Consider the following 19,132-nt stretch of genomic DNA (forward strand, 5'->3'; position numbering starts at 1 on the left):
AAATCCTTAAATAAATAAATTCAAATAAAAATTGGTAATTATAACCTTACAAATAAAGAAATAGATAATTATATTTAATGAAAATTTCAAAATGTTTTCTATTTTGATATGAAATATTTTCGTAAATTTCAATCATATAGAGAATTATTTTATTCCGGAAAAGATGCCGCAGAGGAGCTGTTAGCCTCTATTGGGTCAAGAGAGTGCAAATTACACGACATATTACTGTGGCTCGGAATATAGATCTGCAGAAACTTCGAGCTCAATGGTAGTTGTGTAGGATCTGATATGGTTGGCCCCGTCCGAGTATACTGCTCAGCTCACTGGGTTTTAAAATAGTTTTTAAATAGTAGACAACATGGCGTATACTTTATGGCAGCACTAATACGTTTACAATTACAAGACTACTAAAATATTTTTCTGAGAAATAAAATAAAAGAATAACATCAAAAATAAAATATTAAGGAATTATTGTTTGGAGAACTTAGTGGATATTTTGTAATAGTAACCCATGTTGCGTATGATTAATTTCACTAATTATATCTCACCATAATACAAGGCATAAAGCTGCTCTATTGTCATACTTAAAGACCTGAAACACTGTCAAAACTTCAGCGAATGCGAACCTTTATTAAATCCTTTATTAAATCTTCTTCTATATAGGAACTATGTTTGGAAAAATTAAAAATTTAATAAAAAAATTGTTCCAAGTCGAGACTAGACTGTGATTCTGTGGGCCTCTGCAATCCAAATAATAATTAGAAAATATTCGTTTCGAGACTAAACATTGATTATGTGGACCTCCGCAAGCCAAAAAAATAATTAGAAAATATTAATATCAGATGTTTGTGGATATTTTGCAATAGAGGCCCATATTGCGTATGATTAATTTCACTACATATACGTCACCATGATACAATGTGTAACATTGCTATATTTTCATACTTACTGACCTGAGATACTCTCAAAACTTCTCAGGATATGAGACAAGGTTAAATTCGAAAATAGGGCAATTTCTCCTGCTCTCCATCATCAAATCATAAATATATAGGAACTATCGGCTTTATATCCATGATCTCTCTCTGGCAAACTGTTATATTTTAGAAAAAATTAACAATTTAATAAACAAAATTGATCCATTTCGAGACTAGACAGTTATTTGACCTCCGTAAGCAAAAAATAATTAGAAAATATTAATTTTAGAACTTAGTGGATATTTTGCAATAGAGGGTCACTACTTATACGCCACCATGGTATTATACGTAGCGTGACTATATTTTCATACATAAATACCTGAGGGACTGTCAGCACATCTGAGGATGTGAGCCTATATAAAATCCGAGTTTCTAAGGTCAAATTTTAAATATATAGGAACTATTGGCATAATAGGTCCATCATCTCTGGTACTTCGCCAGCATACTGCCATAATTTGGATTATAAATTTAATGTGGATCTTCCCAAGGAAATAGTCTAAAAAATCAGGCTTAGTTTATAATATGCCATAGGGAGAGGGTATATAATTATAGACAATACCGACTGGCACTTCGTCCTTACTAGAATAATTTAGAAAAAAGTTCAATTACATTATTTACCCCACATTTATAAATGTCCATAGGGTTGCGTATGAGTGATGACATCACGTATACGTATGCGGAATTTAATTGAATACTCTATTGTTAATGAGAACGTATAAGTGACGACAACGCTTATGCTTAATTTACCGAAGAAAATGATCCTGCAAATATCCCTCTTCTGAAAAAGGATTGTATATTTAAAAAGAAAAAGAAATGGATCCTCCTTGTCACTAGTCAGTGATATCGTAGACCTCCAAAATGTCATAAAAATTTGATATATTTATACTTCATATGTAAGCCGAGGGTATATATATATATCTGTCTGACACTCTTTTCCAAATTAATTTAAAAAATGTAATAAAAAATCCTTCTCGACACAAAACAGTGACCTCCAAAATATCACAGAAAATTCAGGATAACTGTATAATACATATGTCATGGACTGAGTGCATATATCCCACTGACATTCTTTCTCCGGATTTAATTCGAAGAAGGATCCAAATTTTTTCACATATTTTTAAATTTCCATAATGTTGCGTATGAGTGATGACAACACTTATACGTATGCGCAATTTTATTGAATAATAAATTGTTAATGAGTGCGTATGAGTTATGAGAGCACTTAGGAAAAAAAAAATATCCTAGATGATATATCTGACTGAAATTCTTTTTCTGATTTATATCCTTCTTCTGAATAATGATGGTATATTTAATAGGAAAATATTGATCCTTCATAAAACAAGGCAGTCATATCGTAGAGGCCATTATATCATACACAAACCTTGATAACTGCAGGCTGAGGATATATGTATCCCGCTGACACTTTTCGTGATTCCTGATTCTATTTAAAAAAATTTAATTCCCCTCATTTATAAATATCCATAAGTTTGCGTATGAGTAATGACAACACTTATACGTAAGCGGAATTTAATTGAATAATTAATTGTTAATGAGTGCGTATGATTGATGACAACACTTATACGTATACGTAATTTAATTAAATAATGGAAAAAAGGATAGTTACAACATTTTGTATTTTCCCATATAATCTTGAAAACAACAAAAATCGTATTTTGTGCACACATTTGCATTTTCTTTATACTATGTATATATAAGTTGCATGGTGTTTTCTAGCCTATATGGATGAGACCTGGTGGCAGCAGCAGCAGTGGTGGTCGATCTCTCTCTATGTGGGTATGTGACTTCTTGCCACAAACATTATCATGCTCTCAACGTTTGCCTTGCTGCTGCTTTGTGTGCGAGTGTTGATGATGGTGGTGGCTGTTATTATTTACATGCTACAACATAACGCACTCATTCACAACAACATTATGCACACACGCACACCAATATGCTGACAAAAACACACACACACCGCTATACAACGCAATTGACCTAGTTTTGTCCATATATTCTGCGCAGTGTTCTGTTTTTGTTGTTAGTTTTTCTTTGTGTTTTCTTCTTTTTCTATTTCTTGTTGTTGGTTGAAATAGATTTTTGCTACCAGGCTATGGCGACAAAATACCCAGCTCCCTTTTGCCTTGCTTGTTCTAGGATAGACGGAAGATTGAACGGCAACAGAAACAAAAAAAACGAGGTGAAACGAAATCGCACGAAATAATTGTGTTAGTTGCAGTTTGTTTTTTGCGGATTTGTTGTTGTGTGCAGATTATTATTGTGCCAGTAGTGCCAAGAAAAATACAAAAATAGAGGGAGAGAGAAAGACAGGCTTCTTTGCTTTGCTTCACTCTCTATAGCTTCCACTCTGATATCCACTCTCTCTCTGTGGATATGTGTTTTATGTTTAATGGCCTCACGTGACGTGCTGAGCCTGAGAGTGTCATTTTATGGTCTTGCGCACAGGTCATAAACAATTGAAAAATCTCAAAAACAAAATAAACTAACCCCCCTTCGGGCTGTATGGCCTCCCCCACATTGCCCTGAAATGTGTTTGTGGGTCACATCTAAAAACGAAGTATATATATATATATATATCTGTCCCATATGGCTGTGGATAGATGGATGGATGGTTGTATGGAAGTACAACATTTATGGGTTTAGCTTCAGCTTTGTTGCTGAGGACCAAAAACTGCTGATGAGGCTGCTGCATTTTATTGATATTGTTGTTGTTCGTATTTTTGGTTTTTCGTGTTGTAAAACATGTGACACCAGCAGCTCTTGACCAAATAACAACAACATCATGTTTTTTTTTCTGATGATGTTTTGGCCCTGATGTAACAAAATAGGAAAAAAATAATAAAAACAAAAACCCCATGCTTTTCGAAAAACCATAAAAAAAGTGGAAAAGTGTGCAGCATATTTAAAATGCGTTCTTGTTTTCATTTTGTGTATATATGTATGCACTTTCTGTTTGTATTGCATCTTTATGTCCTTGAGGCTTTTTGAAAACGTCATTGAATACAAAAACAAGCACAGAGCAAAAAAGTTTGAAAATGCATACCCATAAAACAAATAAACAAAATGCTAAGTGTTTTTCATTTTTTTTCTGCTGCTACTGCTGCTCTCACTTTGCTGAAAAATATTTACAACTTGATTTAGTATTGCGGTAAAGCGTGTGGCCTTTTGAACAAGTTTTTTTTTGTTTTTAGAAAAAAAAACACATCTTTTGTTTAACCCCACTCCGAAGCTCACACAATTATGATGAGGTCAAAAATGTACAGAGCCAAAAAAGGATTCTAAACACGCGCCGTTTTTTAAATGCAGAATTGAAAAGGGGTACGTGCTTGAAGTTGGCTTTGCTTTCTGTTTTAGAATGCAAAATTAAGTTAGTAAAGGAAAAATATATATTTAAGCTTTGAAAATTGTTTTCACCTGAGGCGTATGACTGCTAATAATAAACATACGCCCCAGTTACACCTTTTGCAAGATTGAAATGTGAAGCATACGCCCTAGATACCGCTTTTGTTCTGCGGTTAACATTGAAATGCATTATGAAGTTTAATTGCTAGAGAAAAATATATTTTAATACGAATGCCTATTATGTTTTTCAAAAAAAATTTAATTAAACACTCAATTATGATTGAAAAATTATTCTACAAATATGCCTCTTCTGAAAATGGATAGGATTCTTCTTCAAATTCGAAAATTGGAATATTGGTCCACTTCATCCCCACAAAAAGATTAACATTTTCTCCCGTTTTATAACTCGGGAAGTTTTTTTCTATGTATGTCAATGTGAAGATACTATCCACAATTACGATTTAAACTATTGTCTTCAATATTTATACCCTAAGCCTTAAGGCTAATTGCTTCGGCAAAAATTTACCTTATCGAAATAATGGTTTTAAATCCAAATCCTTTTCAGAAGATTTGTAAATGTCCACCAGTCCAACTGTCTGTCTTTCACCTGGGTCGTATGACTACTAACAATAATCATACGCTCCAGATACACCTTTTGCAACATTGAAATGCGAAAATATTTCGCTCGGGCGTATGACTACTAATAATAAGCATACGCCCTAGATACTCCTTTTGTTTCGGGGATAAAATTTCCTTTGAAGGCAATAGAAAATTATGTTGGTAAATAGCTTTGACAAAAATTTGCCTCATCGAAATAATGGTTTGTGACACCAAGTTTCTTCGCCAGTCCATCTGTCTATCATAAAAAATAATCCTCTTTAGACAATTAGGAGACGTTTGACTACTAATAAAAATCATACGCCCTAGATACTCCTTTGTCTTGGGGATAACATTGAAATTCAGAGGACCATTATAAGGCAACTTTATTTTTTTACAATTGCCGGACTATCAAACCACAATTATGATTGCAAACATATTTCAAATTTTATACCCTAAACCGCCTTCACACTTATTGCTTCGGCAAAAAAATTTGTCTCATCGAAAAAATTGATAACATTCCTAAATGTCCTTCCATCTGTCTGCCTTGAAATATTGTACCTGGGGCGTATGACTGCTAATAATAAACATACGCCTCAGTTACCAAATAATTTTTTCAATATTTATACCCTTAGCCTTAGGCTAATTAGGGTATATAATCTTTTCCTCTGGCAAAAATTTGCCTCATGAAAATATTGGTTTTAGTTCCCAAGTTTCATTGATCCAGCCAAATCCTTTTCGGGAAATTTGGAGACGATTTACAAATATACGCCTGCACATTTGTCTGCCTTGAAATATTGCACTAGGGCGTATGAGTACTAACGTTAAGCATACGCTGCAGTTACACCTTTTGCAACATTGAAATGCCTTATGGATTTGAAATGAAAGAGGGTTTATTTTTAGATAGACCGCTCATTTAATTAAAATACAGCCTTATCCTATTATTGTATAGGTTTTCCAATTTCCCTCTTATTTCCCATTCTTTTCTTTAATTTTCTTTCCATTTTAAATTTTATTACCAAAGCTGCGTTTTTCCCTATTTTATTTATTTAATTTGTATTTCTATTTTTTCTACTTCTATTTATTTTTTTGCTTGAAAATCTATTTTTTTTCGCCTTCTACCCTCCTCGTTTCCTTCCCTTCCTTTCTCACATCAATTTAGGTCAAATTGCAGTGTAATCATTTTTTCACCAAACTGGTGTTGTTGTTGCGTTTGTTGTAGTTTCCATCTACTAGCTGATACTGGATGCCATAACTTATGCTTATGACCAAATAAATAACGATTACGATTAAAGATAATATGGTTTCGGGAAATAGAGGCGGAGGGGTAGAGGTGACGGCAGCATATTACTATTATTATTATTTTCGTTCGGTGTTATTTTTTGGTGGAAACCATTATGATTAGATGACTAGGTAATGACAGCTGGTATATATATTCATAGTATTCAATATTTTATTTTTTGGTTATGAAAATGAAAAAAAAAAAATGATGGAGGAGGAATTTCATGAGTAATTGTTTTAGATAAAATTTATGATACTTTGTATCAAGGGTGTGGAATTTTTTACGGTAGCAAAATGTTATTTTTTTGGAAATAATCATAATCAAGGGGAAAGGAATATTTTGATGTAGTTGGATTTTTATCGTGGTATTTTAGCTTGTCATCGGTTTTCAAAATAAATTTGTTTTAATTGAATTTTCTGGTCAATTATATAAAAAAAATTAATTTTTGAGTTCCATTATACGTATACTTTATATTGGCCATCATACGTAACCGAAAAAGTAGACACGTAACTGCCTGATTCCCATATACGTATGATTTATATTAGTAATTATACGCAACCAAAATTAATTAAGGGTGTCAGGATCTACTTTTTAGAACATTTTCTATAGAAATTTTTAAAAACGTGTGTTTATTCTAAAGTAAAGTGCAATGTTGAACGTAAATGATGATAATCATACTAAACGCATTATTTTACAGAAGGTAACCACAAATCTGAATTTCGAATGCAAACTTTCTCGACTTTGGACGTATAATTTATATTAATAAATTCATAATTCATTCTGAATCATCAGAATAAAGTATTCACAATTATTTTTTTATTATATGAGCGGAGTAGTATAGTCGGACGGGGCCGATCGATACCCTACACAACTTCCACGAAAATCTAACTTTGTGTGGTTCTATATTCTGAGCTTGTGCAATATTTTCACCCTCTTGACCGAGGTCAGTACAGCATTTCTAATTACTTGTCCAGATTACCTTCAGCGTGGGTTGTGTTGCGATGTTCGGCTTTCAATTGGGCATGTAGATCGACACGAAAAAACACAAAAGATTATGTTTTCGGTCCACTTAATCTCAATATTATTATCTGATCATCACCGATTATATCACCGATTGAGCATTGTCCTTGACCATCCCTGGAAATTTCAAAGCGATCAGCGCTATATTTCCGGACTCTAGTGTGGTAATGGGTTGCTAAATAATATATGAATACGTAAGCATCTGTGAATATTTAAGTGTAACTCCCACATCCGAGTACACACGACAATAAAAATCATATCATTATAAAGGTCAACCACTCCTCTTGGATATACTACCAATATCTCGGGTCTATGTCCTTAAGGGGTGAGTATATACGCTACAGAATACAAATGTTGTATATTTTCACACAAAAGTAAGTTTGCATTTGACCCGCAACATATTGACCGATCTTTATCAAAACAGTCATGCTTATTCTTTGGCCCGATCACCTTCTCCATGCAAAAATTCGCGAAGTTTGGGCCATAACTGCGGCCTCTGGGGCGACCAGAAAAATCGACAAAAATTAAGTATTTGGCCCATTTCATCCCCTAAATATTAACCGATCTTGACTTCATTGGCCAGAACCCATCCTACATGCATAACTGTCGCCTGTATCGTGCTTACAAATTATAATGGACAGACGGACGGACGGACACATATGTCTAGATCGAGTCAGCTAGTCGAATAACAATTTTTAACTTGTGCGTATACTTCATATTAATTAATTCTGAATAATCATACGCACCTCTAAAATGCTGAATGCTGAATTTACCCCTCAGAGCCTTTATTCTGAGAAAATCAGATCAAATTATTCACAATTACCTCATAAAAAAATCATCAAAAACTTTTTAAATATTTCCGAAAGTTTTCTAAAATTTCTAAATGATAATTAATACAGAAAATGCTATTACAAAATATTCAATATTCTCTCACAATCAATTTATTAAATTATTAACCATTAAAACTGCAATTAAAATTTTTGATTTTTAAAAAAAATCCCCTACTCCCAAACCAAATATTTCACAATTAAGTTACAACAAAACCAAACCCAAAAAAAAAATCCCAAAAACAATTAAAACCTAAACAAAATATTTATTCAATCACAAGTGATTAGCCAGACATCAAACCCCCGAAAAAATAGCTTCGATGGAACATGAACATCATTAATATGCATAACTAATTAACTAAGCATGACAGTTACTGTGCGTGTGTGTGTGAACACATACCGAACATATTTTTAAAAGAGCACACAAAAAATATTCGAGACTTTCCGGCACTTAACTCATTATGAATTTTCGTTCTTTTTTCGATGATTTTTATTATTAACAAAAATCTTCAAAGCATATACAAACATGCACACAAATATATATGTATATACCCAACTGACCATTTGACAGACAAATATTCATCATTCAAAGCAACCACACCAATCGAGTTGACACACAAAAGCCCGCCATTTACCACCATCGGCAACAGCAGCAACACCACTCCATCCATATAGAGGCCCAAATGGCTTATCATCAATTTGAGCCAGCCCGTTAGTTATGACATTAAGTAATGCATATGGATTTCCAATTTGTGCACAACTAATAATATTTACTACTTCCAAACCTATGAATAACGACGAACACAAACACACACACATACATCAATACTTATTCAATGGTTATATATTTTTTTCTCTTTATGTATGGCCCATTTCTAATTTTTTTCCTAAAAAGTCCCATATTTTTAATGTCTTATTTGTTTTCTTGCTGGTGGCAATAATTACGTTATCACATAAGAAAAATATGTGAGAAAGAGCGTAAGAAAAAAAAAATAACAACAACAACGACATAACTGCAGGGCATTGCATACTCTCCGAGTGTTTAACTGTGTATTTAACTAATGTGTTAGTTATGAGAGTTATGTAGAAGTTATGCTTTGACATGCTCTTTGTTATGGTATTTATGTGCGATTTGTTATGGGCAACAGGGATGGAAGACTTTATGACAAGTGTACGTTTTTTGGTACCAACAAAAGTTGATAACTTCTTTAGTGCCATCCCTGTTTTTAAAAATTAAATAATTTGTCATCTCTGATGCTTTTTTGCCACTTGGCTATTTCCCACTCCGTTTTCTCTCTCGCTCCCGTTTTATAACTCGGGAAGAGAAATAGTTTTTTCCCCTCTATGTATGTCAATGTGTGAAATAACAAAATGCAAGCAATGAATAAAATTTTAAAAATGTAAATACAACACTCAGAAAAAAATCAGATGCCTTTACTTTTTTCTCTCGCTCTCTATCGACTTCGTTGACTTCATTTTAAGTTGAATTTTAATGCAGTTTATTTATTATGTATGTTAAATACTTTGTCATTTGAAAAATAAAAATATGAAGAAATAGAAATACATATATAAATGATAACCTTAGGCGTGATTTGGATTAAAGTAGACCATACAGGGTGAACCAGAAGATGATGGATTAATTAAAAAAAATGAGAATGAAGGGTCTAATAATGTTTTAAAAAATAAAATAATATTCAAAAAAGAGAATTAAATATAAAATAAATAAATCATATGAAGCAATAAAAAAAATAATTTAAAACCAGTGAGCGGAGCAGTATAGTCGGACGGGGCCGACCATGCGATACCCTACACAACTACCACGAACTCTAACTTTCTAAGGATGTTTATTCCGAGTCTGAGTAATATTTCGTGATATTTGCCCCCTCTTGTCCGATTAGAGGTTAACAGCACCTCTTCCTTACTTTTTTCGAATATTCAGTACAGTCCTTCTAATTACTTGTCCAGATTACCTTCACGGTGGGTTGTGTTGTGATTTTCGGATTATACTATCGAAAACACACAAAAAATTATGTTTTCGGAGAGATTTCATCCCAAAATTTTAATCTGATCATCACCGAAAATTGTAGGCGTTGTTCTTGACCATAACTGGAACTTCATGAAAAATGTCAAAGCCATCATATATTTATAATTTGTGGTAATGGGTTACTGAATAATATCTGAATACGTAAGCACCTGTAAATATTTGACTGTAACTCCCACATCTGAGTAGATACATCACTATATTTTGTATCAATTTAAAGGCCAACCACTCCTCTTGGATATGCTATCAACTCCTGGGGTCTACATCCTCCAGGAGTAAATATGTATGCCATAGAATACAAATTTTGTCATTTTTCACACAAAAGTCAGGGTCCATTTGACCCGCTAAATATTGACCGATCTTTATCAAAACATGCATGCTTATTCTCTGACCCGATCCCCTTCTCCATGCAAAAATTCGCGGAGTTTGGGCCATAATTGCGGCCTCTGGAGCGACAGAAAAACCGACAAAAATTAATAGTATTTGGTCCATTTCATCCCCTAAATATTAACCGATCTTTTCCAAAAACAATAGGACAAATCTTCATCACAGAACCCATCCTACATGCAAAATTTCGTGAAGATTGGTCAATAACTGTGGCCTGTATCGTGTTTACAAATTATAATGGACAGACGGACGGACGGACGGTACGGACGGACGGACACACCATAGATCGACTCAGCTAGTCGAGATATGACGATCGGTATACTTAAAGGTGGGTCTAGGACCAATATTTCGCGGCGTTACAAACATTTGGGGCTGCACAAAGCTATAATACCCTGACAACATAGTTGTGTAGGGTATAAAAATGGGATCAGCTTTAAAAAACACACATTAAATATACTGACAGGTACCTGAAATTAAAATATAGGGAACATATCAAAATGGACGTATACCAACATTTCTAGAAACGGATTATGTAAACCATAATACAAATTTCAGAAATTTTTTAATGGATAAGGGTGTACCTTCATATGGGGGCTGTCCGAAAAAATGGACTTATATTTATAATTTTTTGTGGAGAGATTTGGTACCTATTAAGTAAGATAAAAACCCCCAAAATACTGAAAATAAGGAGGTACCGTTATATGATGGCTACCAGAAAAAGTGGACATATATTTATAATTTTTTGTGGAGACATTTGGTACCCAATAGGAACCGAATGTAGCAAATTTCAGCGAATTCGGTTGAATATCGCGCTCAAGAACCCCAAAATACTGGAAATCGGGGGTTACCGTTATATATACCATCTTCGAACTTGACCTGCCCGCAGACAAAAGACACCCCTATGCAAAATTTCAGCTCCCTATCTCAATTCCTTCAAAAGATTACAACAGACAGACAGCCAGACGGGCAATAATAGAATATTTATCCATTGCGCTTGTTCTGAAAAATAATTCAATTTATTTTTTTAATCAAGTTCCTATATTTATAAAAAAATTATTATTTTTTTATTCAGAGACTTGACATCTTATCAGTAACCATATAATTATATAGACGATATTTTTTTTGCTCTTTGTAATATTTTTCATCTTTATGAAAAAATTAATAATTTATCAATTCATCATTTTTTATTATTTTTAATTGTAATTTATTTCTTTGTTAAAAAATAACTTCCTAATATTTTCCCCTCCACACCACTGTAAAAAGCTTCTTTGGCACGACAGAACAAAATCCATTTAAAGTCATTTGGTTTTATTTCGTGACTTTAACTCCTAATCTACTAAATACAGCAATTTAAAGAGCAGCGGCCGCAACAACAACTGCACACATTCTCACACTCATCTCAAAAGAGCTCCAAACAATGAACAACTCTCCAAACAACTTTAATGCAAAGCACGACCATTAACACACACACTTACAAGCAAACAGAACATCCCCAAACCAAACAACAACAGATGAGCTAACGAGAAATATCTCTCTGAGCAAGAGTAAAGTAATAAACAGTTGTAGTAGCAACAACAACACAAAACCCCCCATTTGACACACATATGAATGGTGGGATTCGTCGTCGTCGTTTGATTTCGTTCTTTATGCGACTGTAGTGTTGTTGTTGTTGTGTGTGTTTGTTGGCCGACCGAACAAAAGCTTATCTAATGTGTGTTGAGTTGAGGAATTTTTTTTGGTGAGTTTTTGGGTTTTGTGGAGATGTAGTGTGGTGTTCTTGTGTGAGGCAAAGAGGCAATAACAGCAACAATATAACTAGCAATAGGAGTTAGCATGTTTAGTTTTGTGTATTGCTGCCTTTCCTATTTAGAAGAGAATTATGGAAATAGGGGGCGTTAAAGTGCTCTCTTACAAAGAGCGAGAGTGTTGTTATTTTACAAAGAGTGTGTGTGAGTGTGCATGATGGGGAAATGAGGTCTAACATGTGTTTTTCGTTGTAATAGAAGAAAAAAGGTATTGCTGTGGCCCTTGGCCATTCAAAAACAAAATTGTCATTTGTTTTTTTGGGAGTGGGTGTAAAATAAAAACGATTTTTTCTCTTTAAAAAATAATAATAATAATAAAATAAAGTAAAATTTATTTTCTATATAAAAAATTATTTCCTATTTTTTTCTTTTTGGCTCCCCTTGCAAATGTGTGTTTGTCAAATAAATATGGTGATAAGTTTTGCAGTCTGGTTTCGTTTTAGCTTTGACATATGGGCTCTGTGTGTTGTGTGTGTTTGTTGTTTTCTGCTTCTTCTTCTTTTCTGTCAGAGTTTGAGGTTGTTTGTTATCAGCTTCAAATATTACCACTTGTGTATTAGAGTGCGTAAGTTTGTTGCTGTGTATGTGAGTGTGTGCGTGTGTATATTTTTTGAAGTCTAGTGCTAATTTCAGTTTCATCGTTGTTGTTTTTGGTCTATATGTATGTTTGTGTGTATATAGGGATGGTGTTGTTGCTGTGTTCGTCGTCATTGCTCGTTTATTTTTTTTTTTTTTGTTCAGTTGTTATGTTCCTTTTAGGCTCTGGCAGCAGAATCACCAGCTCTAATGGCTCCATGTAGCAGGCACCACCACTCACAGTTCGCTCGCTCGCTTGCTGCTCATTCATTCGTTCGTTCGTTTGTTCGTACGTTGGTTTGTTGGTCTGTCTGTCGGTTTGTTTGTTATTCATTAACTCTTTGCGCTGCGCTGAGGCTGCTGCTCGTCTGCCTTTCAGTGTGGTTTTGATACGCGTCGACTCTTGTCTTAAAAAAATAAAACTCAGAAAAAAGCGAGAAACAAAAAAATAAAAATCACCATCCATCCAAAAATTTGTTTTAAACATTTGTTCCTCCAAAACCTTTGCTCACGCGGTAATTTTCGAAACAACTCACACATATTTTTCCGGACGAAAAACTCGTATCGAATTCATAAAAAAATATTACGTCGATAACAAAATGCGGACGTGTAAGTGTTTCCCAAAGAATTCAACAAAAGAATTATTTCAAAACGGATTACTAACATGAAAATAAATCTAATAGAAAAAAGCTACTTATTATCAAATATTAAAAATATAAATAAGTTTAATAAAAAATCACGAAGAAAAAACCCTACAGCAAATGCAAGAAAAAAAAATATTCTTTAAGAAACAGCTGTTTAAAAATCAAGTGTTCTCTTTTTTTGTGTTGCTCCCTTACACTTGTTCTCTTCTGCAACGAACTTGGTGTCCTTCTTATGAAAAGCCAAAATAGGAAACTCGTGTAAAATTTAAAAGAAATTTTGTGTGTCAAACCAAAAATTCAATTTTTTTGGAGAAAAAAATTAATTTATTAAAATTTTTTTAATTTTTCTTCTTCCAATAAAATCCATTATTTCTTATTATCTTCCGAAAAAAATTAAAATTCAAAATGTTGTTGTTTTTTTTCTTTACCCTGACAAGTACTTTGTCAGTGACAACACAGCAAGTGGTGGCGTATACAAAATAACATAACCTTGAAATTCAATTGCGTTTGTGTGTATTTCAATTGTGATGGTGGTGGTAACAGAGTAGTATTGATGATGATGATGAAGAAATAATAAACACATGACAATACTCATTTGCTCACGCTCTTTCTCTCTCTCATACATTTTGTATAATATAAAAGTGGGGGGTAACCCCACTAATCGTAAGCTCTTTTTTGGTGTTGTGAATTCGTGTGCTTTTTTCAGTGTGCCATTACGTCTTTATACAGTTTCGTTTTCGTCTGTTTTTTGCAGATTCTTCTTGATCTTCTTCTGTTTCCTTTTGTATTTCTTTGTTTATATTATTTGTTCTATTATGATGAAGTAAGAACTTATCTGAAATTGTGTGAGCTTTTTTTCGGCTGCTCTTTTTGTTATGACCTCTCGCTCTTTATTTGGGAGATGTTCTCTTTTGGGGGATGTAGTTGCTTTGCTCTTTCTAATGCATTTTTTAAACAAAGGGAGTTGAGAGGAAATTGTGGTAATTATTGTCGTGCACTAAATTTGTGTTCTGTTTTTTTTCCTGTTGTAGAGCAATTAAAGTTAAATTATAATAATAAAAAAACAGAGTGTAATTATAATTATATAAAAATTGTGTGCATTATGAGATTTATCAAACAAACAGTGGGGAAATACAAAATAAACAAAAAATACAAAAATAAAAAAATAAATGAATAAAAATACAACAAAAACAAAAAAAACAAACAAAAAATAAAAATCAAGAAAAAATAAAAAATGTATGAAAAATAAAATATAAATATAATAGGGTCTCTACTTTTTGTCAAAAGAAAAAAAAAAATAGTACAAATTGTTTTTATGGTCATTATTCAATATTTCAAAGCTTCATTTTTGTATATTTACTGGGATAAGGTATTCTTCAACAAAACGTTTCTAAGGACAGAATATTAAACAGATGCCTGCTATGAATAACTTAGCAATTAGAAATGGGCAAATGACCAATTGAACATAAAAATTGATTATAGCCAAAAAATCATAAAAATGAAGAATATTTCCCCCTAAAAATATACGCAATAAAACTTACGAAAAAAATTTCTGTTTTCTCCTGTCTAATAGGTAAATTTGCGTTGCAAAACTACTGCAAAATTTCCAGATTTCTGGGATTATAAAATTTGACCTTAGAAAGCCGAAGTACTTTTTTGCGGATTTTATTAAGATTTTTATAAATAATATTTCTTAATAAAAAAATGAAAAGTCACCTCTTTTTACTATTTTTTTGCAATTAGCCCAATGATCCTTGAACTCGTTTTTCTTTATATATATATGAAGCCAATAAAAACGGAGCAATTTAATTTTTTTTATAAGGGAAAGTAAATTAGAGATAATTATAAAAAAAAGGCAAATACAGTAGTAAACAATTAAAATGAGCTAACAAAATAAATTTATCGTATTGTCGCCTATATTTCTTCTATATGTATTATAGCTACAGATTTCTTTTACATGGTGACATATAGTGAAATTCGCTATACAATATTTTCTCCATTGTTACCAACTTGCTGGGATTAACTTATTTTGAGATTTTTCGACCAATTTTTAAATTTGTGTGAAATTCAACCAAAAATATGATATACCTAAATTGATATCGATATTTCCTCTATATGTATCATAACTATCGATCTTTGATAAAGAATATTTTATTCTTTATAATCATTTTCCTAAAATTAACTTTTGTGGCGAAATTTACGACCACTTTGAAAATGGTTAAAAATTCACTCAATAAATTATATACCCCAATTTGTATCGATATTTTCCTAATATATATTACAGCTACCAATTTTAGTTGTTCGGTGACCCCCAGTGGAATTTGATACAGAATATTTCCTGCTTTGAAATTGTCATCCAAAAATCAACTTTTCTAGGAAAATTCAACTTGAATAAATTCGACCAAAAATGTAAATACTGAAATTTATATAGATTTTTCGCAGATATATATCACAGTTACCGATTTTTTTTTTGTTCGGTGACCCATAGTGGAATTTTATGGAGAATATTTCTTTCTTTGATATTATCTTCCTAAAATCAACCATTATGGGACAATTTACGACCAATTGGAATAAGGTGAGAAATTCGACCAAAAAGATATATACCCAAGTTTACAACTATATTTCCTTGATATATACTCAATTTACAGACTTCGTTTGTTCGGTGGTCCATAGTGAAATTTGATGGAGAATATTTTCACCATTGACATCATCCCCAACAAATGAGAAATTGTACCAGAAATTGCGACCAATTCTTGAAATATAAGAAAATAGTCCTAAAAATATTTTTACTTACATCACTACCTATATTACCGTGATATATATTAGAGTTGCCGATTTATAATGTTCGGTGGCCCATAGTGAAATTTGCTGGAAAATATTTTCTTCATTGACATCACCTGCCAAAAATCAGAAAGAAACGAAAAAAATGCAACCAATTCAAAAAATGTGGGAAATTAGGCCATAATATGATTATACTCACATTATTACCAATATTCCCGTGATATATATTAGAGATACCGATTTATAATGTTCGGTGGCATATAGTGAAATTCGATGCAGAATATTTTCTCCATTGACATTATCTACCTAAAAACAGAAATAATGGACGAAATTGCGACCAATTCTTAAAATTTCTGAAAATAGCTCAAATATTAATATATTCATGTTAGAGACGATATTTCCCTGATATATATATATATATATATATATATATATATTATACCTATAAAGTTCTATTGTTCAATAACTCATAGTAGAATTTTGTGTAGAATATTGTCTCCATTGACGTCACTTTCAAAAAATCATTAAATTGGGGAGAAATTACGATCAATTTAAAAAAAGTATGAAAATAGCGCTCAAAGTATTTATACCTACTTTGGGACCAATATTTCTGTGATATATATTAGCGATGTCGATTTCAAATAATTGCTGATCTATAGTAGAATTATGTTTAGAACATTTTCTCCATTGACATCAGTTCCAAAAAATCAGTTTTTTTGCGAAGAAAACACGAACAGTTCGAAAAATGTAGGAAATTAACCCCCATTTCGAATAGACTCATATTGGGGGCGTATTTTTTGTGGCACATATTATAGCTACCCATTTAATTTATTCAGTAACCCATAGTGAAATTTTATGAAGAATATTTTTTCCATTGACTACACCTCCCAAAAATGAGAAAATGTGGACAAACAGTATGACCTATTCATTTAATGTACCCAATAATGCCAAAATGAAATATATAACAACTGGAATCGCTTATTTTTTACACATATATATATATATATATATATTTTTTTAAAATTTATTTAATATTTTCTTTTGACCGTGACCCTAAACAAAGGTAAAATTTTTGTTAAATGCAGAAATTTTAACCATAAAAAATATATATCCATTTTTAAACCGTTATTTTCTCGAAATATATTATAGCCAAGGGATTCTTTCGATCGGTGACTTAAAACTAATTTTTGTGGGGAATATTTTCTTCTTTAATATCACCTCTCTAAAATAACTTATTATTGTGAAATGTGACAATTTAAAAAAAGTATTAAAATTAAAAAAAAAATCATTTTGAATACATATATTTAAATTCAAACCAATATTTCTATTTACTATATTAAATATTCCAATTTCTGTTGTTCCCATACCTATAATAAAATTTGATGGGGAACATTTTCTTCCTTAACATCTTCCCCCTAAAGTTAAACATTTTTGCAGAATGTGGAACCATTTAAAAAGTTATACTAAATTATCTGCGAAATGTATACTCCAAATTCAAATCGATATTTCTATGTAATATATTATATATTTCGATCTACTTTGTTGGGTAACCCATAATGAAATTTGATAAGGAACATTTTTTCCTTTGGTATTCACCCTCTCCAATGAAGTTCTGCAGGAGAAATTATCACCAAATTGCCTCAGTTTTAGTTAAATCGCAAATTGCAATAATATTGTTCCGAACCCCGCCTAAGTTCCTATTTTATAATTCCAAAACTGAAAAAAATTAATCATTTTACATTATTTCCATTCATGTGTATTTTCAACGCCCCAAATTTCCTTCCTCTCCCGCACATTAAAACGTTACATTTAACTCAAATTGTTGCAATTTTTGTCGCTGCTGCAGTGTGTGTGTTTGCTCTGATATTGAAAATGAAAACGAACTATTATTTCGGTTTTTTTTTGCTATTGACTTTCATTGCTAGTATTATTTACTTTTCTGTATATACATACATCTCTATATATGTACATAACAATATCTCACACATACATCTAGCAATTTAAGCCGGTTAGTTGGTGGTATTTTTTCCTCTACTGCTTCTTGATTTCGACGATCTGGTTTCAGTTGGTATTAGTTTTTTTTTCATTTTCATTTAAGTTCAATATTTGTGGGATATGTGGTGGGGTGGGGTGGACTCATCAAAATGCCTTTGCCGTTCGTGCTAATAGTTGTATGCTGTACAGTGTATATATGTGTATGCAAGTGTGTGCGTTTGTGTATTAGAGCAAAGTGTGGTGGTTACATGCACCGCAGGTTAAAACATTTGCGTGTTTCATTTAACATTAGCACACGACACAGTGACACGAATTCCATATCCATCCAACAGCAAAAGCAACAACGACAACAACATAAACACAGCTACAACAAATTCACATATTACACGATTTTTAGCTAAAGCTGGTCTTGATGCCGCCGTCGCCACCGCCTAATGCTACTGATTTGTTGTTGCTGTTGTTGGTTTTTCGTTTGTATGGTGGCAGCTTAAAACAAGTTTTGCACTGTTTGTCGTCATACATTTTTTTCATATACATATATTTACAACAAGTCGCCGCCAAATCAAAATGTTAAATGTTTTGCGTGTTTATGTTAAAACGCAGCAACAACAAAAACAACAAATAAGTAATGAAAAAATAAAAATTGGAGAAAAAATGATTATGAGCGAAATATTTATTTATACACTTTGTATGCATATTATGATTTAATCATATTTGTTTTGTGGTTAGCCTTTTTATTGGTGTTGTTGTTGTTGGGTTTTAAAATAGAAAATTAGGCACAACAACAAATTACAGAATAATTAGTAACCGATTGGGAGATTAAAAATCTATTTTTATATATAA

General features: G+C 32.3%; 1 protein-coding gene across 4 annotated transcripts in view; it reads left to right on the top strand.

Annotated features, from left to right (window-relative positions):
• Positions 1 to 19,132, top strand: part of LOC133337759 (RNA-binding protein Pasilla-like) — a 74,173-nt gene that overhangs the window by 17,919 nt on the left and 37,122 nt on the right. For 2 of the 4 annotated variants that reach the window (XM_061545967.1, XM_061545968.1), the window contains exon 1: positions 13,459 to 13,478. The exons of the other annotated variants lie outside the window; for them this stretch is intronic. In XM_061545967.1, the coding sequence (XP_061401951.1) occupies positions 13,469 to 13,478 (10 nt within the window). In that variant the 5' untranslated portion in view covers positions 13,459 to 13,468. Of the gene's footprint in view, positions 1 to 13,458; positions 13,479 to 19,132 lie in introns of those variants that run through there. 4 annotated transcript variants of the gene reach the window in all.

Source organism: Musca vetustissima, unplaced genomic scaffold (assembly GCF_032173495.1).
Source record: "Musca vetustissima isolate MV318-11 ecotype Yass unplaced genomic scaffold, APGP_CSIRO_Mvet_v1 utg1903, whole genome shotgun sequence".
Lineage (NCBI taxonomy): Eukaryota > Metazoa > Arthropoda > Insecta > Diptera > Muscidae > Musca > Musca vetustissima.